Genomic DNA, 19,174 nt, shown 5'->3' with positions numbered 1-19,174 from the left:
CGAACACCTTGGTGGGTGCATACGTCCTGTCTCCCTGGGTAGGTTGTGAGCAGCTTGTAGGAAGGGTTTACAATCCTTTATTGCATCCTCAGCTCACCTGGCACCGCGCATATGACAGCTTATGGAATGATGAAATTCCATCAAACATTTCTACAGAGCTGGGTTGCCCCAGCTGAGAAATGGGTCTGACCATGCTAACGCCAAATTCAGAGAACACCATGTCTGCGGCAGCTCGAAATAGGAGGGCTGGCAGACAAGTTTCCATTTTTACTGATGGGTAGGGCCTGTTCGGTGGACGAGACTAGGAAGAGTTCTAAGGCTTTCTCGAGGCTCAGTGAGAAATAATGTCTCGATAGTTTGGTGATGCCTACCCTAGACATGGGAGGGGGCAGCAGTGGTGCCCAGGCTCTGTGCTGGCCTGAGGATCCCTGGGGCTGAGCCTGAGGGCTTGGGCTGCAGGAAGGCACCTCTGCTCCAGTGGTGGAAGGGGTGGAAGTGGTGGAAGTGTGGGAAGTCACGGTCAGCCTGGGCCGGAACTGAGTCACCAGAGGAGCTGAGCTCCCCAGTTCAGTGAAGACAGAGGGAACAGCTAGTCAAGGAAGTTTCCACAGCCACTGACAGGGACATTCCAGGAGCATTAGAAGGTGGGGCAGATGAGCAGACCCTGGGAGACAGTACACAGGCTTGTGTATGAGAGCCAAGGAATTTGGCTGTTTGGCCCAATTTTTAAAGTTTCATCTGTTGATGAAATAATTGAAATGACAGAGTGGTTTATAAGGTATTTCCCAGGTGGGGGAGCAGAGGTCAGAGTGGACCGTCACAATATGGGGACCTCCAAAATGGGATTGTGCTTTCATAATGTGGCAGCAGCGGGACAAGCTGCCCGAATGTTAGACCGACCAGGAATGAGGCAGAGCTGCAACTCTGGGTGTGGCCTTGGCTGGCCCAGTATCCAGAAAGGAGGGTTTAGAGCAGCAATTGAGTGAAATAGATCAAATACTCCTTTTCTCAGCTGTCTTAGCAACGTCTTGAGCTAGGAGGGAAGGTATTTGAATAGTTAACTCCTTCAGCACCGCTGTACCTGCAAATAAAGACATAGGTCCAAGCCTTTTCTACTCATCTGTATTCTTTTATTCATTGATTTTTTTTCATTCATTCAACAAATAGTTATTGAACATGTGCTCTATGCCAGGGGCACCGATGGACAGTGAAAGGGGCAGTTTCTCTGCCTAGCTCCATGTTTAAGAACATCTTCAAAGCTTATTTTCATTGTTGTCTAAATACATCAATATAGAAAGGGAACATGCGTGTGTGTATACACACACACATACACACACACACACACACACACACACACAGCTGTTTTCCTGGCAGTGGTTAATTTAGAAATACAAATAGGCTGTCCAGAATTTAATTTAACATTTCCTTGTAAGAAAAACAAAAACTGTAAGCAAAACCATTGCCTTCATTCGTCCACAGAGGAAGTCATCATTTTGTTTCACTTAGCAGTCTTAGAAGTCCGTGGGGGCTGTAAAAATTCATCAATTGGAGAAGAGCCAGAGACAAGCAAATTTTCTACTTCTTTGTAAAGTTTTTTTTTTATGTGGACCATTTTAAAAGTCTTTATTGAATTTGATACAATATTGCTTCTGTTTTTTATGTTTTGTTTTTTTGGCCCCGAGGCATGTGGGATCTTAGCTCCCCGACCAGGGATCGAACCTGCACCCCCTGCATTGGAAGTTGGAATCTTACCCACTGGACCGCCAGGGAAGTTCCGGCACTTTTTTTTTTAAGTACATTTTTCATCAAAATATAAAATACCTACAGCAAAGTGCACAAACCTTAAATGAACAGCTCAATGAATTTCCACAAAGTGCTCACACCTGTATAACCAGCACCCAGACCAAGAAACAGAACCTAACCGGCCCCCTAATGTGCCTTATTTCGGTCACTACCTCTCGCACACCAAGGTGAACGGGTATCCTGGCTTCTTTTACTATGGAGATGTCTTGGCTGCTTCTGAATTTTAAATAGAATCTTATAGCGTAGACTTTTAAAGGTCTGGATTTTTTTTCACTCAACAGTGTGTCCGTAAAATCCATGCAGGGATGGTAAGGGGCTTACAAGGGCGCCTTTTGCAAATTGGTGGTGGAGCTGGGTGGACCTGGGGCTCCTAGATCATCAGACACATCCTTTTACTTTGAGGTCTTCGAGTTAAGGGCAAGTCATGAACGGACCTGTAATTCTAGTCCTTAGTTGATTTGTTAATCCCTAAATGGGTCCCTTTCAGACACTGCAAGGGTGGATTCCAGCAACCTCACCAGAAGGAGGTCATTGAAAGCAGTCAGTGAATCCAATTTCCACACCATCCCAACTATTAGATTTCCCTGACCTCTGCAGCAGAGTCTCCTCCCTCCTATGCCCTGTCCAAATCTGACCCAGCTTTTATGGAGCTGGCCAAAGACTCCTCCAGGAAGCCTTCCTGGATCTCACCTGTGCACTGGACAGATTCCTTCTCTGAGCTTCTTGGAGAGAGAACGAGAGCATGTGCCGGCTGTGTGGGTGAGTACCGCCCCGACAAACCCAGCACCACCTTCCCATATATAAAAGGAGGGGAGCCTCCGAGGAGAGTGGCCCAGCCATGCCCTGCACTCCGAGCATCGCAGCCCACAGGTGTCTGAAGGAAATGAACTGTGATGCTGTGTGCCAGGGCGGGCACACAGCCATGTGTCTCTTGTGATTAATGGATGGCATTTGCAGATATAACCACGGAGTCATCATGAACCTGGGCACCCCTGGTGTGACAACTCTGATCTCTTTACCAGAACATTCATTTTGAAGTAGTCCATGAGTCATGGACATGAGGGTGGTTCAGTTGTTCTCTGTCAGAATCTCTCCACCAAGCCCTGTGCAGGGAGGTTGATATATTTCTTTTGTGTTCGTTGCCATTTTCATTTCTTCTGTGTCTCTGACCAGCGGTGCTCCTATCCGCCTTAGCTTGGCTCCCTGGAAGCTGAATCTCCCTCTCTGCAAGGTCCCAATTCCTTCCTACTTCTGCACTTCCCTCCTGTGTGGCTTCTTGGCCTTTCACCCAAACTGGGTGGCCCCAAGACGTCTTCTTCAGTGGTAAGAGTGGAGACTTTGGAGGAACACAAGGAATATAAGTGTCTGGATGCAGGAGGCTCTTGCAGAGGGCAGGTAGCATCATCGTTACACAGAGTTTCTAGACGCAGTTCTGCCTTTGGGCAAAGGTCAGGACCATCTTCATCTTCATAGTCAAGATGACATTGACTGGGTCTCGACAAATGACCCAGAGGACTTGGCCTGACAAATAATCGTGGTAACAACAGACAGGACCCTGTGAGCATAGGAAAATTGGCATAGAATAGCCTGGTCTGTGCATGTATGTGTGTGTGTGGTGTGTGTGTGTGTGTGCGTGCCCACACATGCACTGGGCTGGAACTGCATTCCTAGAAGGTGAAGTATGGTTGAGCAGAGGGATGGGATGGTAGGATTGAGCCTGGTGAGTTGGCAGGGACCAGCTCATTCATCCAATTAATTCACTTAACATTATTGCAAGCTGACTTGCCTGAGAACCAGGCACTGCAAAGGGTGCTGTGAATACAAGAGTAGACAGAACAGACCAAAATCTCCATCTTCACAGAGTTTACAATCTAGGAAGCAGAGACAAACAGCACATTCAGTAAATGAGGTGTGTGTTAGCAGGTAGCGGCCCTGAGTCTGAGTCCCACTACTGCCATTTACTGGCTGCAGAGGTTAACAATACCCCCTCGTTGGGTCTGATGTAGGTTCGTTCTAACTCAAAGAAAAGGCCCAGCACAGCACTTGGCAGGACGTCCTGAATGGCAGTGACATTCGCTAGGTGATGGTGGTGGCAGCGACATTCAGAATTATTGTTTCCTTACCACACTTTGGTGTCAGGAGCCAAGAGGACCGTTTCCTGCTTCTTGGGTTTCAGAAGGCGTCCAGGTCTTCCACACCGAGTTACCTTTTGAAAAAAGCCTTGTTCCCTTCCCCCAAGTGTGTAATTTTTTTCAAACTTCACTTTAAAATATAAACTATTCTTTCAGATATTTTCCATAGAAACTAAGTAATTTTTAACTCTAATTTTTTTATTGTGGTAAAATATACACAACATAAAAATGACCATTTTAACCATTTTTGTGTACAGCTCAGGGGCATTAAGTACATTCACGCTGTTGTGCAACAGTCGCCATCATCCATGTCCAGAACTTGTTCATCTTCCTAAACTGAAACTCCACGCAAACTAAACAATGAGTCCCCTTTCCCCTCTGCCCATCCCCGCCGCCCCTGGCAACCACCATTCTACCTCCACCTCCGTGAATTTGATTCTTCTAGGAACTTACGTAAGTGGAATCATACAGTATTTGTCCTTTTGTGTCTGGCTTAATTCACTTAGCACAATGTCTTCAGGGTTCATCTGTGCTGTAGCACATGTCAGAATTCTAGAGTATGCATTTAAAAGGCAAAAATTTGAAGTGCTGGGCTAATGGGTCTCTGAGTCTGAAAGGGTAAATGACTCTGACCGATGACAGGCTGGAGGAGGCAAGAAGGTCGTGGCTGATGGCAGCTCTAAAATGACAACCTGTGCCAGTCTGACAGAGACTTGTTCCTGGCACTGCCTTTCAGGAGGTCAGAAGGGAGGATTTGTCCCCAGGGTCTTGCAAGCAGAACCCAGAGCCGACCTGGGTGTATCTTTCAGTATCAAGGACCTATGAACTGTCCTCCCTAAGGGGGTCATGCCCCAAGGGTTTCCCATGAACTTTAGGAGGCAGACACCATGACCGGAAGCTTGTCCCATAACAGTCAGTGCTAAACCCAAAGTCTTTGCAGAGACAGAGCTCAGCGCCCGGGGAAGCCATGCCAGCCTTTGTTTCCACCAAACAGGCACGCAAAGAGGTCCCGACGCAGCAGCCAGCTTCCCTCACTTTATGTTACATCAGGTGAGCGTGCTCATCCTTGGCCCAGAGAATCCAGATGCCACGACCCAGCAGCGGAGTTGAGCCGGGTTAGATGGAAACACGTGGGCTGTTCTCTGGAGGCCCGGGCAGCGTCCCAGCTCTGCAGCCATCCACCCGCCCGGCTCCAGGGGCAGGGTTACGCCCATTGGTTCAAGGCGCTGGACCACACTGCTCAGATGCTTTGGGATCTTACAAAATCAGCGGCTGAGGCCACCGTTTACTTCCTTTGAGGTGGCCCATGGCTCCGGCGAGTTAGAGGGTGGCAGTGATAACGCCAGCAAGAACACGGCCATGCACTTGACCGGCTCAAGTTCAGGTCACTTTCCTTGGGGCGAGGGGACAACGGTGGCAATCATGAAGCCCGGAGTACCACTAGGACCAGCAGCTGTGCCCGGCATATCAGAAGCCCTGTCACCTTTACTTCTCCCGACCACCCAGGGAAGCACGTGTGGCTGTTGTGCCCCCGGACAGAAAAGGAAGCTTGGGGAGGCTGGGTCACACGGCTGACGGCCGGCTGGCCCAGGACTGGAACCTGATCTGTCTGACTCCAGGGCCCAAGCTCAGGGACCCCAAGCATGGTTGGGCGATGCATGAGCTGACTTGTGACCTGTCCAAATCAGCCATCATCAGTGCCACTTCCTGTGGTCCAAAGGGGTCATAAAGTCCAATCACCTGTCTCAGCAAAGCTCATTCAGAATCTTCTCGGGGAGAATGTCTGTCTGGAGAGGTCCTGGCTGACGGTCATCTGGCTGAGTGCCTCTCATAGGGAGACTCGGGGGCCTTGGGTCCCTCCTACTCTCCCAGCATCCTTCCCACAAAGCTGTGGAGTTGGCGCCTGGGGGCTTCTGAGCTGGAGGGGGAATCTGTCCTCTAGATGGTCCTTTCCCTCCTGGGCTGAAATTGTATTAACCTGCAGCTCCGGCAAGTTCTCTCTCCTCAGGGGCCACTCCGGGCTGTGGGAGCCCTTGCCGAGGGTCCGGGCTCGTTCCCCAGAGCATGCAGCTGGGCTGGGGGTTCTGCGTCAGCTCAGCCCCTTCTTTCTTCCTTGACGCCTGCGCCCGCCATGATGCCACCTAGCCGATTCTTCCGCTAAATGGTGAGAGAGAGGCAGGGAAGGAGGAGGCATTCACGTCTGGGAAAGGAGTCAAGCGAGCGTTATTTGTCCAGCTGAGAGATGCGTGTTTCTCAGGGCACTGGCACGGCCCACACTAGCCCAGCTCCACCTGCCCTGGGTAATGGAGGGCTGGATCCAGGATCAATAGCCCAGCCCTCCTTTATTTACGCCTGGTCCGTCCACCCCCAGAGACAGCTCCCCAGTGGATTCTAATAAATAATCATTGAATTTGAATTCGCTAATTTGTCTTCGCGCCCCTCTCCCCTCTCACAACGCCTCAGAATCCTTAAACTTCTTTCCTGGGACCACTGCCACGAGGAAGAGTTGGAGAGTCTCAGGAATTCCCAGATCTTGTGAAAACAAATGGCCCCCAGGCAGGTTGGTGGGCACCCCCCGCAGAGGCAGGACACGGGGCCAATGGAGTGTTCAGTCTGGCTGGGACAGGATGTGATTTGGACATCACTCTTGATTCATGGAAAAATATTCTAAAAGTGCCTTTGGCCGGTCTCATACAGGATCTGACTTGAGGGAATGACTTTGTGTTTCCAAAGTCATTGGAAAAATTATCCCCTGTCGTCCCCATTTGTCAAAAGTGACCATTTTATGCAGCAGGTTGTTTCAGAACAAGACTGGATGTGTGCCTGTGTGTACATGTCTTCTCAAGGGGAATGTGATTTCAACCCAGCCCTGACCTCAGCCACGTGTGGAAATTAACCAGAGTTTAGTATTAACACTGTCCAGAACTGATCCTGGAACCAGCTGCTAAAACGAGTTACCCACTCATCCGACCTTTCTTTCTTCTTGATTCTACCAGAAAGTGCTTTGGAAGTGCCTACACTGGCCACTTACTCAAAGGGCAGCATGTGTAGAGGGGGAATCAGAAACCCTGGGTTCAAGTCCTGGCTGAGCCGTTGTTTTTCCATCTGTAAAATGGAGCCGATGATACTTGTCCTGTCTGCCCCTTGAGAAGTTTGTGAGACTCAAGTGAGAAAACGTATCCTGAAATCCTCTGTACCGTTATGCGTTCCCATCATCATTTAATGAGCATTTGTCGGGCACCTACTATGCGGTAGATGCAAGGGGAAGATAACCCTTTGTCTCATTACAATCTCGGGGGGCAGCCCCCCTCTGCTTCCACACTCCCCACCCATCCAGAGAGAACCAGGCTCCATCTACCCCTGGCTGGTGAAACTGCTGGTCTCTGACATGACTTTCACGAGCCCCAGCCAGTTCCAGAAAGGAGGGTTCTGAAGGCCTTTTATTCCTCTTTGCACCTTGCTAAGCTTCCCCAAGAAGTGTTGCTTTCTGGACCGGGATGTGGGACAGAACTGGATGCCGCTCTTCCTTTGCCTGCGTCTGCACGGCATCACCAAAGGTAAGCCCCAGCCCGTGGGAGCGCATCCAGGGGAGGCTGTTGGGGACCTGCCACACCCCTCAGCCACTCCTGAGGAAGCCCCACCAGACGTTTCCAAAGGAATCAGCTGAGGGCTTCCCTGGTGGCGCAGTGGTTGGGAGTCCGCCTGCCGATGCGGGGGACGCGGGTTCGTGCCCCGGTCTGGGAGGATCCCGCGTGCCGCGGAGCGGCTGGGCCCGTGGGCCATGGCTGCTGGGCCTGTGCGTCCGGAGCCTGTGCTCCGCAGCGGGAGAGGCCACGGCAGTGAGAGGCCCGCATACCGCAAAAAAAAAAAACAAAACAAAACAAAACAAAAAACTAAAGGAATCAGCTGAGATCTGGCTTTGTCATTTCCAAGGTGTGTGACTTTAGGAAAGTCAGTTGGCTGCCCGGTCTCAGTTTCCTTGTCTGTAAAATGGGGATAATCAGAGCTCCTGTCAAACATGACGATGAATGGAAGGGGCTTACCGATGATGAAAGTGCACTCAGCGCCCAGGGCTGCGTGTCGCCATCTAACCACACGCCCTGCCTCTTAGAGTGGCGTCGCCTCTGGGCCGCTTGCTTACTCGACAGTCTGGGAGAAAACTGTGGGTCTGTGCTCCAGGCTTGAGTTTCCTCGTGCTCTGGGCCCAGAACAAGGCAGCTGTGACTTGGAAAGAGAGAGAACTCTTGGGGAGTGTGTTTGGGGCAGCCCAGGTGGCCACCAGTGAGAGCTTTGCCTCTGAAAGGATATTTGAGAACTTTTTCAAAGCCATTTCCAGTTATCCAGATAGAATGAGTAGCTCCAAAACCCACAAATGGTTGATGGAGCCCAGAGAGTTTGTCCAAATTGCTTCTAGACACTCCAAAGACACTGTTTATCAGATCTCAACCCTCCCTCCTTGGGCAGGATTGTGGCCGGGGGCTGTGGACCCTTTGGGGGAAAGGGCCATGGGACGTCTCACTTGGGTTCCACACATCTAACGATTCTTGGGGCCCGGGAATGCCCGCCAGTCCTCAGCTCCCAACTTCCTCCTTTGTCCCTCCGTAAATGAGGTTTTTGCAGTTCTCTTATGAATAAATCCGTAAGAATGTTCCCTTTGTGCTTCTTCCAGGCAAGGATCTGGAGGAGCTAAGGCACATTAACTTCTTCCCTGAATCCTGGCTCGTCCGGGTTATAGCCAACCATTACCTCGCGGTGAGTCGCCAGCTCAGCGCAGAAACAGTTATCGAAATTTATTGCCTTTGCTTTTTCCGGAGATGTGTTTTGCATTTGGAACCTCTGGGCCTCTGAGGTGGGGAAGTATCTGGATCCTTCCCCAGGGGAAGTGGGAAGAGCCAAGCCTGGAGGGGAGGAGAGAGGAGGCCCCGCCTTGGAGCCCAGGTGTTTAGAACATCTGTCCTGTTGACCCGGAGAGTTGGGGACAATTGGCCACACAGCCCTGCAAACAGAGTCCCCTCACAGATACAAATGTCAGGTGCTTATTATTGAAATTTTTCAAAATTCAGAGAAACTGAAAGAAAGAAGACACATACTTTCAGACCCATCACTCCCCAAACAACCATCGCAAACATCTTATTGCATTTTATTGCCTTCAGGTCTTTTTAAAAAAAAATACACTCAATGAAATGTGTTTCTTATCACCATTTTTACTGGCTGCAAACTCTTCCACCAAGAGGATATGCTACAAACAGTGCTACTTGGCCTTTCCTTTATTGTAGAAAAGTCGTGGTGTTTCTAACTGCTATCTATTATAAGTAGGCTGCATGGTGAATGCATTTGCACGTAATGGTTTATTTTACTATACTTAGAATTATTCTTATAGGAGAATCTGAAGAGTAGAAAATACTGGTCCCAAAAGGAATGTGCACTTTTGTTCTTGATACGTATTAGCAAAATTTGAACCAAACTACTCCTTCCCCAGTGATAAACGAGGTGCCTTTCTTTGAACAAGCTCAGCAACATAGAGCATTTTCCTTTCAGATCACTTGTGTCAATTGTGAAGTGAACAATGGCGTCTCATTTTTGGATATGCATTCCCTTTATTACTAGTAAATATGAATATTTGTCCACGTGGCATTTCCCCCTTTGTGAATTGTCTGTGCAAACGGTTGTGCTTCTTATGTGTTTCCAATCATGCATTTTCAGAGATGAAGTGGGGCAGTGTTTGAATTCTGAAGATTTATGAGTCACTGGTTGAAATTAAATTCAGCTCAACAAATACCTATTGTAATGTGCAAACCACAGGGCTCGGTGCCCCATACGCAGTAGATAACCGCTCCATGGAACTGTGCTTCTCTGGGACATAACTCAAAGTTGTGTTCTAACAGAGCAGAGGGTGGGAGGGGCAACAGAGAGAGAGGGGACAGTCTCGGGGCTGGGGCTGGACACCTCAGGAAGTCCCCCACCTCCCTTTTCATGTCCCTCTGGCCTTGCCCACCTCCTTCCTTTTGCCCCCCGCCACCAATGTCATCCTCCTGAAATTTGCTCCCTCCAGGCCCCCGCCCTCACGTGGAGCCTGCCCTATGGGGCCGTACTTGCTCTTGACTTTACAGCCATGAATATTCTCTGCCTTGTAATCGGGCTCCTGATGTACACATTTTATTTCTCAAGTAAGAAAAAAATGCTGGGGCATTTTTCTTGTTCTCATCTTTGCATCTTCTGAGAGCATCGAGCATGGTACCTGGCTAGTAGGTTTTCAGTAAATACTGTGGACTGGATTCATGGGTGAGCATAGGCTCCAGAGACAGAACTCTTTCGAGCACGATGGGGGTTGTAGGGATCAATGTAGTGAAGGTGATGTTGGGGGGTCGGGCTGCTGGTAAGTGGTGTGTGTTTTCCTTTCAGCTGGAGAATGGGGGCGACATGGCCCACGCGAAAGATCTTACCACCCAGGGGGTGAGATTCGGGCTGCTCTTTAACCAGGTACTGACCACTGGGCCCGAGCCAGGGGAAGAAACATCTCTTCCCGTGCTTGGTGAGAGACCTTTGTACAATGGCCGTGCTCACTTCCACCGTCTGGTAGGAAGGCCGGGGCAGAAGAGGGAATCGTAGGGGTCTCTCCTGCACACTTGCCACCCCCTTAGAAGGAAAATGCACACACGGGGCCCTGGGACAGGCCATTCAGTCACTTGATGGGCACATCTACGATTCCCATGAGGGTACCCAAATGTCTCAGCTTTCCAGGGTTGGAGGTGTTTCCTGGGGATGCAGGACCTTTCTGTTCTAAAACCAGGAAAGGCCTGGGCAAACTGGGATGAGTTGGTCATCCTCTTCCCCACAAACATGGTGAGCTGCCAACTGCCCAAGAAGAGATTCCACTCTGAGCCCATGGTTAAGGTTGCAGGGGCGACTGTTCTGAGCAGCTCTTTAGATGGAGCCCAGAATCAAAGCGGCAATGAGTTAGGGAGCTCGGCTGCAAAACCTCTGGGCGCTCAGTCACCAGGGGAGCCTGAGCGGCTGGTGGCTGCCCTCTGTCTTGGGCTCCCTCGATAGGTACAATTCTCCAAGCAATGGCTGCGATCCTCCAACATCACTAAAGCCACCCCAGTAGTGATCTCAAAAGAATTCATGTTTTACGGGTTTGGGGCCCTGAGTCTATCATCAGAGACTCCCCTCTGGGTCAGGCCTGGATGGGCTGTGCTTGCAGGGACCTGCCCAAGTGGACAGATTGCAGACCACAGCGGCCGGGACACCCTGCAATACCGTGGGCATGGCGGGTCTCTTAGGCCCATCAGATTGGAGCAAAATGCTTTGTTCCAAAGGTCTGCAGACCACAGGTCATCTAAGAATATGCCTAACTCATTCTTCTCCCCACTAAGGGGGGCATGCAGAGCAAATAGTATTGCCACTGAGTGCCAACCTATCAGGATTTGTAAAGTCGCTACAGTTTGTCTCTTCTTTTGTTTCCCAGGCTAACATTGCTGTTGTGTTTTAAGTCACAACTTAGTCACTTTAGTAGTTGTAGCTAGAATCGGTCTTGCTATGTTCTCTTGCCTGTGACTACTGAAGGTTTTTACCCCGTCACCTTGTTGCTTGTCTTTCCCCACTTAGGAGTATACTGCACATTCAAAAGTGATTGCCATGTATGGATTCTTCTTTGAGATAAAGGGAATCAAACATGATGCTACTTCATATAGTTTTCATATGCAGGTAAGAAGGACAGAGAGCACAGGAGAGCTATGTCTCTGAAACAGCCTTTGAGATTCAGAAGCAATTCATATGGAATTAATAATAATTGATTAAACATGAGTCACGAATTCATTTGTAAAACGTGTTGTAAGCCTGGTGCCAATCCTCCTCATGGTCGTGATGTCATTTGACTTTTGCAGCAACGTTGTGAGGCTGCTGCTCTTAACCCACTCAATAGACGAGGATCTCAAAGCGGAGTGTCTTCGTGTTTGTATGGCCTCTGCTGTAAGGCCAAGGTCAAATGATAGTCCTCTGGAGCCACGTGTGGGGCTCAATTCATTTTCAGTTTGTACATGCTGGGGGATGCTTTACAGATGGCCGTTCTTCTGTGGAGGTAACGCACATGCCCGTAAAGGCAGAGGGAATGGTGTTCTCTAGGGGGGCAAAGCGGAGGCTGTGAACAGGACGCTGGAAGAGTCAGGAGGGTGGATGCCTTCACCTCCATGCTCCTGCTGGACTTTCAGGAGAGGCAGGAGAGCTGGGTTTCAGAGTAGAGTCTGAATTCAAACTACCTGGTGAGCCGTTTGATCTTGGTGATCCCAGGAGCCTCCCTGTGTCCACTTTCTGACCTTTAAGTTGGACAAGGTAATAAGACCTACCTTCCTAGGTTGCTGTGAGTATTAAATGTGTTAACTTGTGCAAAGGGCTTGGAACAGGGCCCTGATGATGATGGTGACAGCCATGATGGTGGACCCCTACCTTCCACTTGGGGTTTCATTATAAGTCTCCAAAACTTTAAGCTCCTTGAGAAACCATGTCTTTAATATCACCATATCTTTTTATTACCACCGCCAATCACAGAACAGGAACGTAGGGGTGGTATGTTTGTATTATGGGTGGATAAATGAATGAATGCATGAATGAGAAACCTGGGGTTTCGTCCAGCTTGGCCACTACCTCTTTATGTGTCCTTGAGCGAGTCACATCTCTTCTTTAGGCCAGTCCTTGGCCTTCAGTGACTCACGCATTTCCCTACATAATGGATTTTACTGGATGGAAGAGATGAATTATGTAACAACAGGAGTCGAAGTGCTCATATGAATGCTATGTTGGTTTTTTTTTTTTTTTTTTTTTAATAAATTTATTTATTTTTGGCTGTGTTGGGTCTTCGTTTCTGTGCGAGGGCTTTCTCTACTTGTGGTGAGCGGGGGCCACTCTTCATCGCGGTGCACGGGCCTCTCACTGTTGCGGCCTTCTCTTGTTGCGGAGCACAGGCTCCAGTCGCGCAGGCTCAGTAGCTGTGGCGCACGAGCTTAGTTGCTCCGCGGTATGTGGGATCTTCCCAGACCACAGCTCGAACCCGTGTCCCCTGCATTGGCAGGCAGATTCTCAACCACTGCGCCACCAGGGAAGCCCGCTATGTTGGTTTTTTAAACTTTGGCAAAGCGATGTGAAGACCTTCCCGTTCAATATAGATTGACTTCATGGTGCTTTCCTGAGTTGGCCAAACCCCAGTCCGTTGGCCAGTGGTTTGCTCATGGTGAGGGTTCGAATGCCAACTGATTCAGCAGCAGCTGCATGTAGGAAATGGGGCCATGGGGAAACCCTCCCGCCCTGTACACATCAGACAGGAGGGCCAATGTGGCAGGGACCACGTTTCGCTAACTCCGGGTCACCCTGGTTTCAGTTCCACCTAAGGTGGGTCACCCTCCTTGCAGAGAATAAGGCACACCAACTTGGAATTTGCCTCCTCCGTCTATGAGCACAGCCCCATCAGCCTGAGAGCAGAGCGCTTGGTGACGTACGAGATCAGAGCCCAGACCCTGGTGGACGGCAAGTGGCAAGAGTTCACGACGAACCAGATCAAGCAAAAGTTTGGGTTGGTCAAGTCGTCCTGCAAAAGCCACGTGAGTGCTTTTCTTTTCTTTTCTCTTTGATTGCTCTTTTGCTCGTTCTCTCCTCCACACAGTTTTGGGGATCACTGACTTTATAGCTCCAGCGATCTACGGGGGGAAATTTGCTCAGTTTCTTAAGGATTTTCACAGCCCCAAATAATGCTAAAGAAAAACCTTGTAGGATGAAATCTGGGCATACTGAAAACGATAAGCCAAACCAGACTGCCTGATTTGGGTCACACCCGAATCATTTTATAAACATCGAAGGGGACTTTTAGGGAGAGGTGGAATGTCTGGTGGAGCGTATTTGCTGCCAACACCACCTTTCTTGCCGGGACATCACCTTCCACCAAAATCCATGGCCCAGCCCACCCGCCCCTGGCTCGTCCAAGGAGAACTGAGGTCATCTGCCTCAGTGGGCCACCACAGCATCCCGGTAGATTCAGTACCTGGCTTGGCTCCTGACGGCTGCAATGCAGAAATTGCTAGAGAGCCTGTCTGCAGTGCTGGGAGGAGCTCTTTGGTCTGTGAATTTAAGCCCTCGCTGCCCTGCTTGACCTTAAACCAGTGAGTGGGACTTGACCTTAAACCAGTGAGTAATTCTCAGTCCTGTCTGCACATCAGAATCACCTGGCCCTTTGCAAACTCCCCAGGCCCGAGAGCCACCCAGATAAGACCAGATATTCCGTGGTGGGACCCAGGCATCAGTATTTTTTAAAGCTCCTCTAGTTATTCTCTATGGTGTTAGAAATCAGAATAGCAATTTCCTTGTGGAGGTGGGAGTGGGGGAGGCTGGGATACTGACCAGGAGGGGATGGGAAGGAGATTTCAGAGGTACCTGAAATGTTCTTTATCATGATCAGGGTGGTGGTCACACAGGAGTGCTTACTTGTGAAAATCCATCAAGCTGTATCCTTAGGATTGGGGCACTTTATTGTATTTAAGTTATATTTAATTTTTTTAAGGTTTATTTTAAAAACCTTCCCTACATGATTCTTAATGTACATCCAGAGTTGAGAAGCAGCATCTTATACAATTGCCAGGCCTTCCTCTTTCCCCTTCTAGAGGATGATTGCGTTTATCCTGAAAGTCCCGTTTGCTTTGTTTTGTTTCATCTTTTAGGCCTTGAAAATCCAAACTGTGGGCATCCCAATCTATGCAAGTTTTTCATTCATCTTCTCATTATCTTAACGGTTTTCAGAAGAATCTATGGGATTTTTTTTTCTTCCACTGGTCCATGTAAAAGGAAATAAAACGACATGAAAGGGACTGCTCAAGTATTCAGCTGACTCTCCGAGTTAGTAATGGTCTCAGAACTTTGGCCCACTGTCTTGGTCTGTTGGGCTGCTATAACAAAACACCACAGACTGGGCGCTTATAAACAACAGAAATTTGTTACTCACAGTTCTGGAGGCTGGAAGTCCAAGATCAAGGTGCCAGCAGATTCCACGTGGTGTCTGATGAGAACCTGCTTTCTGGTTCATAGACGGCTTCTTCTCGCTGTGTCCTCACATGGTGGAGGGGGCAGGGAGCTCCCTGGGGCCTCTTTTAATAAGGGCACTAATCCAGTTTACGAAGGCCCTGCCTTTCCCTCATGACCTAATCACCTCCCAAAGGCCCCACCTCCTAATGACATTACCTTTGGGGGTTAGAATTCAACATATGAAGTCTGGGGAGACACATTCAGACCATAGCACTCCCATTTGTATCGTTGGAGGATGGAAAGTATCAGAGCCATGAGTCCATTGCCGTTATTGACCCCGAAGCTCCCTGAGTCCAGCCCTAACTTGATGCACTCTCGGAAGCACTCCTATGGGGGCATCAACAGTAACAACATACTCCAACTGGAAGCGCCAAGGTTCCCCTTTTTGTGATACATCTCTGCTTGCCACACAGAACAACACACCTTGCCATTGTCCCTGGCAGTTTTGGCTCAGCCAGAACAAGAGGTAGGAAGGGAAGTAAACAGTTATAAGGTATGGCATGACTTATTTACTGTCCCACCTTTTTAAATGGAACTTTAGGTTTTGGAAAAAGCAAGGCAAGAGAGTCTGTTTTCCCACCGTGTGGATTAGTTTTCTGTTGCAGTGTAGCAGAGTACCAAAAGTTTAGCGGCTTAAACAACACATACTTATTTCACAGTTGTTGTGGGTCAGGAGTCCAAGCAGCCTTGCTGGGTCCCCTGCCCAGGGTCAAGTCTACAATCCAGTGGCAGCTGGCTGTGTTCTCATCTGAAGACACAAGTGGGGAGAACCCACGTCCAAGCTCATGAGGTTGCTGGCAGATTCATTTCCTTGCAGCTGTATGACTGAGGGCCTGACTGCTTACCGGCTGTCGAGAGAAGACCACCCATGTTCTAGAGGCCCCTGTACTTCCCTGCCACATGGTGCTCTCTACAGACATTTCGGAGCATGGCTGTGTGTCCTTCAAGGCCAGCAGGAGAGTCTCTCTCACTGTCGACTGCTAAGACAGAGCCGTGCGTACCGCAAGGTAATCTTGGGAGTGACATAGCATCACCTTGGCCATGTTCTCGGCGCTAGAAGTAAGTCATATGTTCTACCCACACTCAAGGGGAGAGGATTATACAAGGTGTGTGATGATTTAGGGTGTGTCCACCACAGCCTGTTAACCGGTGTCTTTGGGAAAGTGATGGAGCATCAGCTGATGCCGTATAGACAACAAGTGGGTAAATTTAGTCTGATGATCACCGTAGAATCAGACATGGGCTAAGGGAGCCGCCTTCCCAGCAGAGGACTGATGCCCTGGGCAGAGTGAGCTGGCAGAGAGGAAGGCTGGTGGGAAGGTGAGAAGGGGAACCAGTGGAAGAATTGGACAAACGAACTGGGAGTTGGGTCTGTCCTAGCCCCCATCCTGCAAGTTCTGTTCCCTAGCTTGCATCTGGCCAGGCCCAGCCAACAGGAAGTGGTGATGGGAGCTTGGAGAATAAGAGACTGAGGGAAGCCAGGGGACTTCTCACCCTCTCGGCTGCAGAGGGCATTTTCCAGCAGTGGCTGTGTCTCCCCTATGGCTCCAGCTCTGCTCTGCTGTCCCAGCTCCTACCTGGCAGCCTCCTGTCGTGGTTCCAGATCCATCAGGTGGCCCTGCTTCTGCTTCTGTTCTGGTGACGCCTCCTCATCTGTGTACCCCTGCAGCTCCAGGCCGGTGAAGACTTCCTGCCGGTCTCTGGGTGCCTCATTCTCCTGTTTGCCTTCTCAGGTCTTCCTTCATCTGTGTGATCTGTTCTCTATTATATTTATTCTGTTTGAAATCCCTGGAGTATTTTAGGCTTTCCAGACAAGTCCCTGATATAAAGGGTTCTGAGGGGTTGGCAGGTGTGACCCAGTGCATAGGCTGTTGGAAAACAGCCTCGATTATTCCTCCCACCCCTGCAGGGCCGGGTCAGGGCAAGGCAGGTGAGACACTCTCCTTGTGTCAAAATACACTGTCATTCAGATTAATAGTATTTTAGTGGACTATCTTAAAAAAATCAAAATCAGTGCCAAAAATCTGTGACGTAGGTTGATGAATTACCACAGATGAACACCCCCATATTCCAGCGCCCAGATCAAAACCAGAAAGTGCACGATCACCACCCCAGATGCCCCCCCCCCTCCTTGTACTTCCTCCCAGTCACTGTTCCTCGAAGGTAAACGCTATCTGACTATCACATTCGTTACAACGGCCATTTAGTTTGAATATTGAATGAAGAGAGTCGTGCAGCCTGTTCTCTTCCATGCCTGCATCCTTTGGTTCAACATCACGTTTAAGAGATTCATCCACGTCTTCGTAGGGAGCAGTAGTTTGTGTGCAAATAAGGATCGTTTCCCCTTTTATAACACGAAATGTTACTTCTGTATAATAACAAGCTTGTTGAAGAAAAATGAGAAAATTCAAAGAAGACAATAAAATCCAGTGGGACTCCCATCATTCAGAAGTTTGGCAGGTGACCTTCCCAAATTACCTTTAGATGCACTTGGAGTTTTCTTCCCATTCAAAATGGGATTATGCAATGTGTTTTTCCTTAGAAGCTGATTTTTTTCCTCTCTCCAGATAGATGATTTCTTTAACAGAGAAGCACAGCCTTGGGAGAAGAAGGCGGTGATGAATTTGCCTTGCCTCCAAACTTATGGTGCTAAGTCGGAAAAGTCACTTGTCATTTCCTCTCTGTGAACTGTGCTTCCTTGTCTATAAAAAGGGGATAAGGCAGCCCCTCGGCCTCCCTCGGGACTATGATCCCTGCGGCCACGAGTCGTGTAACAGCCCCTCGGTAAGCAGCCCCTGGGCAGATGTCGGGGTGCGGCTCGACTCACTGGCTCTGGAGAAAGAGCAGCCTTGTGGCATTTCACCAGGGTCCTGGGGGATAATGGGGAGGATAAGAATGGAAAACTTCTGAAAAGCAAGTCCGTAGATGTCCAAGAGAGAAGAAGCTGTTTGGAAGCTCTGCTGAAACATGAACGACTGTCCACTTTCTATGGGAAACCACTGTCCTGGCTCAGCTATTTGGAATATGCAATGTCAAGCTCCCAGAGTCTGCAGGATTGGGAAAACCTCGCGGAACAGCAATTCCAAAAAGGCCTCCCTAAGGTGACCAGTCACACTGTGAGGGTCCAAAAGGCAGGGATGTAGGAGAAAGGCAACCCCAGAAAGGATGGAGTAAGGGCCTGACGGGCCGGGCTGCATCCCCTGCCTCAAGGGCCAGAGAATGGAGGCACCTGAGGCAGAAGGACTCGGGGCATCAGGGACAGGAGATGATGTCATTTCTACCTCCTCACTGTAAGAGCGGGGAATCAGGCCCAAGGAGCTGGAGTGACAATTCTGGTTTAAAGATGTTACACTTGACGCCCACCCTCTCACTGAATCCTCCCAACTGCCCCCCCTCCCCGTGATGTAGGTGTATTTTCCACGTCACTAAGAGTGGCAGCTGAGGGCTTCCCTGCTGGCGCAGTGGTTAAGAATCCGCCGGCCAATGCAGAGGACATGGGTTCAAGCCCTGGTCCAGGAAGATCCCACATGCTGCGGAGCAACTAAACCTGTGAGCCACAACTACTGAGCCCATGTGCCACAACGAATGAAGCCCACGCGCCTGGAGCCCGTGCTCCACAACAAGAGAAGCCACCGCAATGAGAAGCCCGAGCACCACAACGAAGAGTATCCCCCGCTCGCCGCAACTAGAGAAAGCCTGCACACAGCAGCAAAGACCCAACGCAGCCAAAAATAATTAATTAATTAATTAATTAAATTTTTAAAAAGAGCAGCAGCTGAGCTTCAGAGAATAAGGAAGTTGTACATCCAGGTTCCTCAGAGTGGCAGAGCCGGGGCCACCACGGGCCTGGCCACAGGGCTCACCTGTTTCCATTTCCCTCCACAGGCCACTGAGAAGAGGGGAAAAGTTTACTTATTTATTTATTTATTTGGCTGCATTGGGTTTTTGTTGCTGTGCGCGAGCTTTCTCTAGTTGTGGCGAGCAGGGGCTACTCTTCATTGCGGTGCGCAGGCTTCTCATTGCGGTGGCTTCTCTCTTTGCGGAGCACGGGCTCTAGGCACGTGGGCTCAGTAGTTGCGGCTCACGGGCTCTAGGCGCGCGGGCTTAGTAGTTGTGGTGCACGGGCTTTGTTGCTCCGCGGCATGTGGGATCTTCCCAGACCAGGGCTCGAACCC

The 19,174-nt window shown here is 49.7% G+C and overlaps 1 protein-coding gene across 1 annotated transcript in view; it reads left to right on the top strand.

Moving 5' to 3' along the window:
• The window catches only part of BTBD16 (BTB domain containing 16), a 46,493-nt gene extending 30,292 nt beyond the window's left edge, over nucleotides 1-16,201 (top strand). The window contains exons 10-15 of the mRNA XM_060286105.1: nucleotides 7,401-7,492; nucleotides 8,605-8,687; nucleotides 10,338-10,415; nucleotides 11,544-11,642; nucleotides 13,340-13,528; nucleotides 14,639-16,201. Of these exons, the coding sequence (XP_060142088.1) occupies nucleotides 7,401-7,492; nucleotides 8,605-8,687; nucleotides 10,338-10,415; nucleotides 11,544-11,642; nucleotides 13,340-13,528; nucleotides 14,639-14,707 (610 nt within the window). The 3' untranslated portion in view covers nucleotides 14,708-16,201. The remainder of the gene's footprint in view (nucleotides 1-7,400; nucleotides 7,493-8,604; nucleotides 8,688-10,337; nucleotides 10,416-11,543; nucleotides 11,643-13,339; nucleotides 13,529-14,638) is intronic.
• Nucleotides 16,202-19,174: the final 2,973 nt, after the last annotated feature.

This window comes from Globicephala melas, chromosome 16 (genome assembly GCF_963455315.2).
Source record: "Globicephala melas chromosome 16, mGloMel1.2, whole genome shotgun sequence".
NCBI classification, from domain to species: Eukaryota; Metazoa; Chordata; class Mammalia; order Artiodactyla; family Delphinidae; genus Globicephala; species Globicephala melas.
This window is presented reverse-complemented; position numbering and strand designations above follow the sequence as displayed.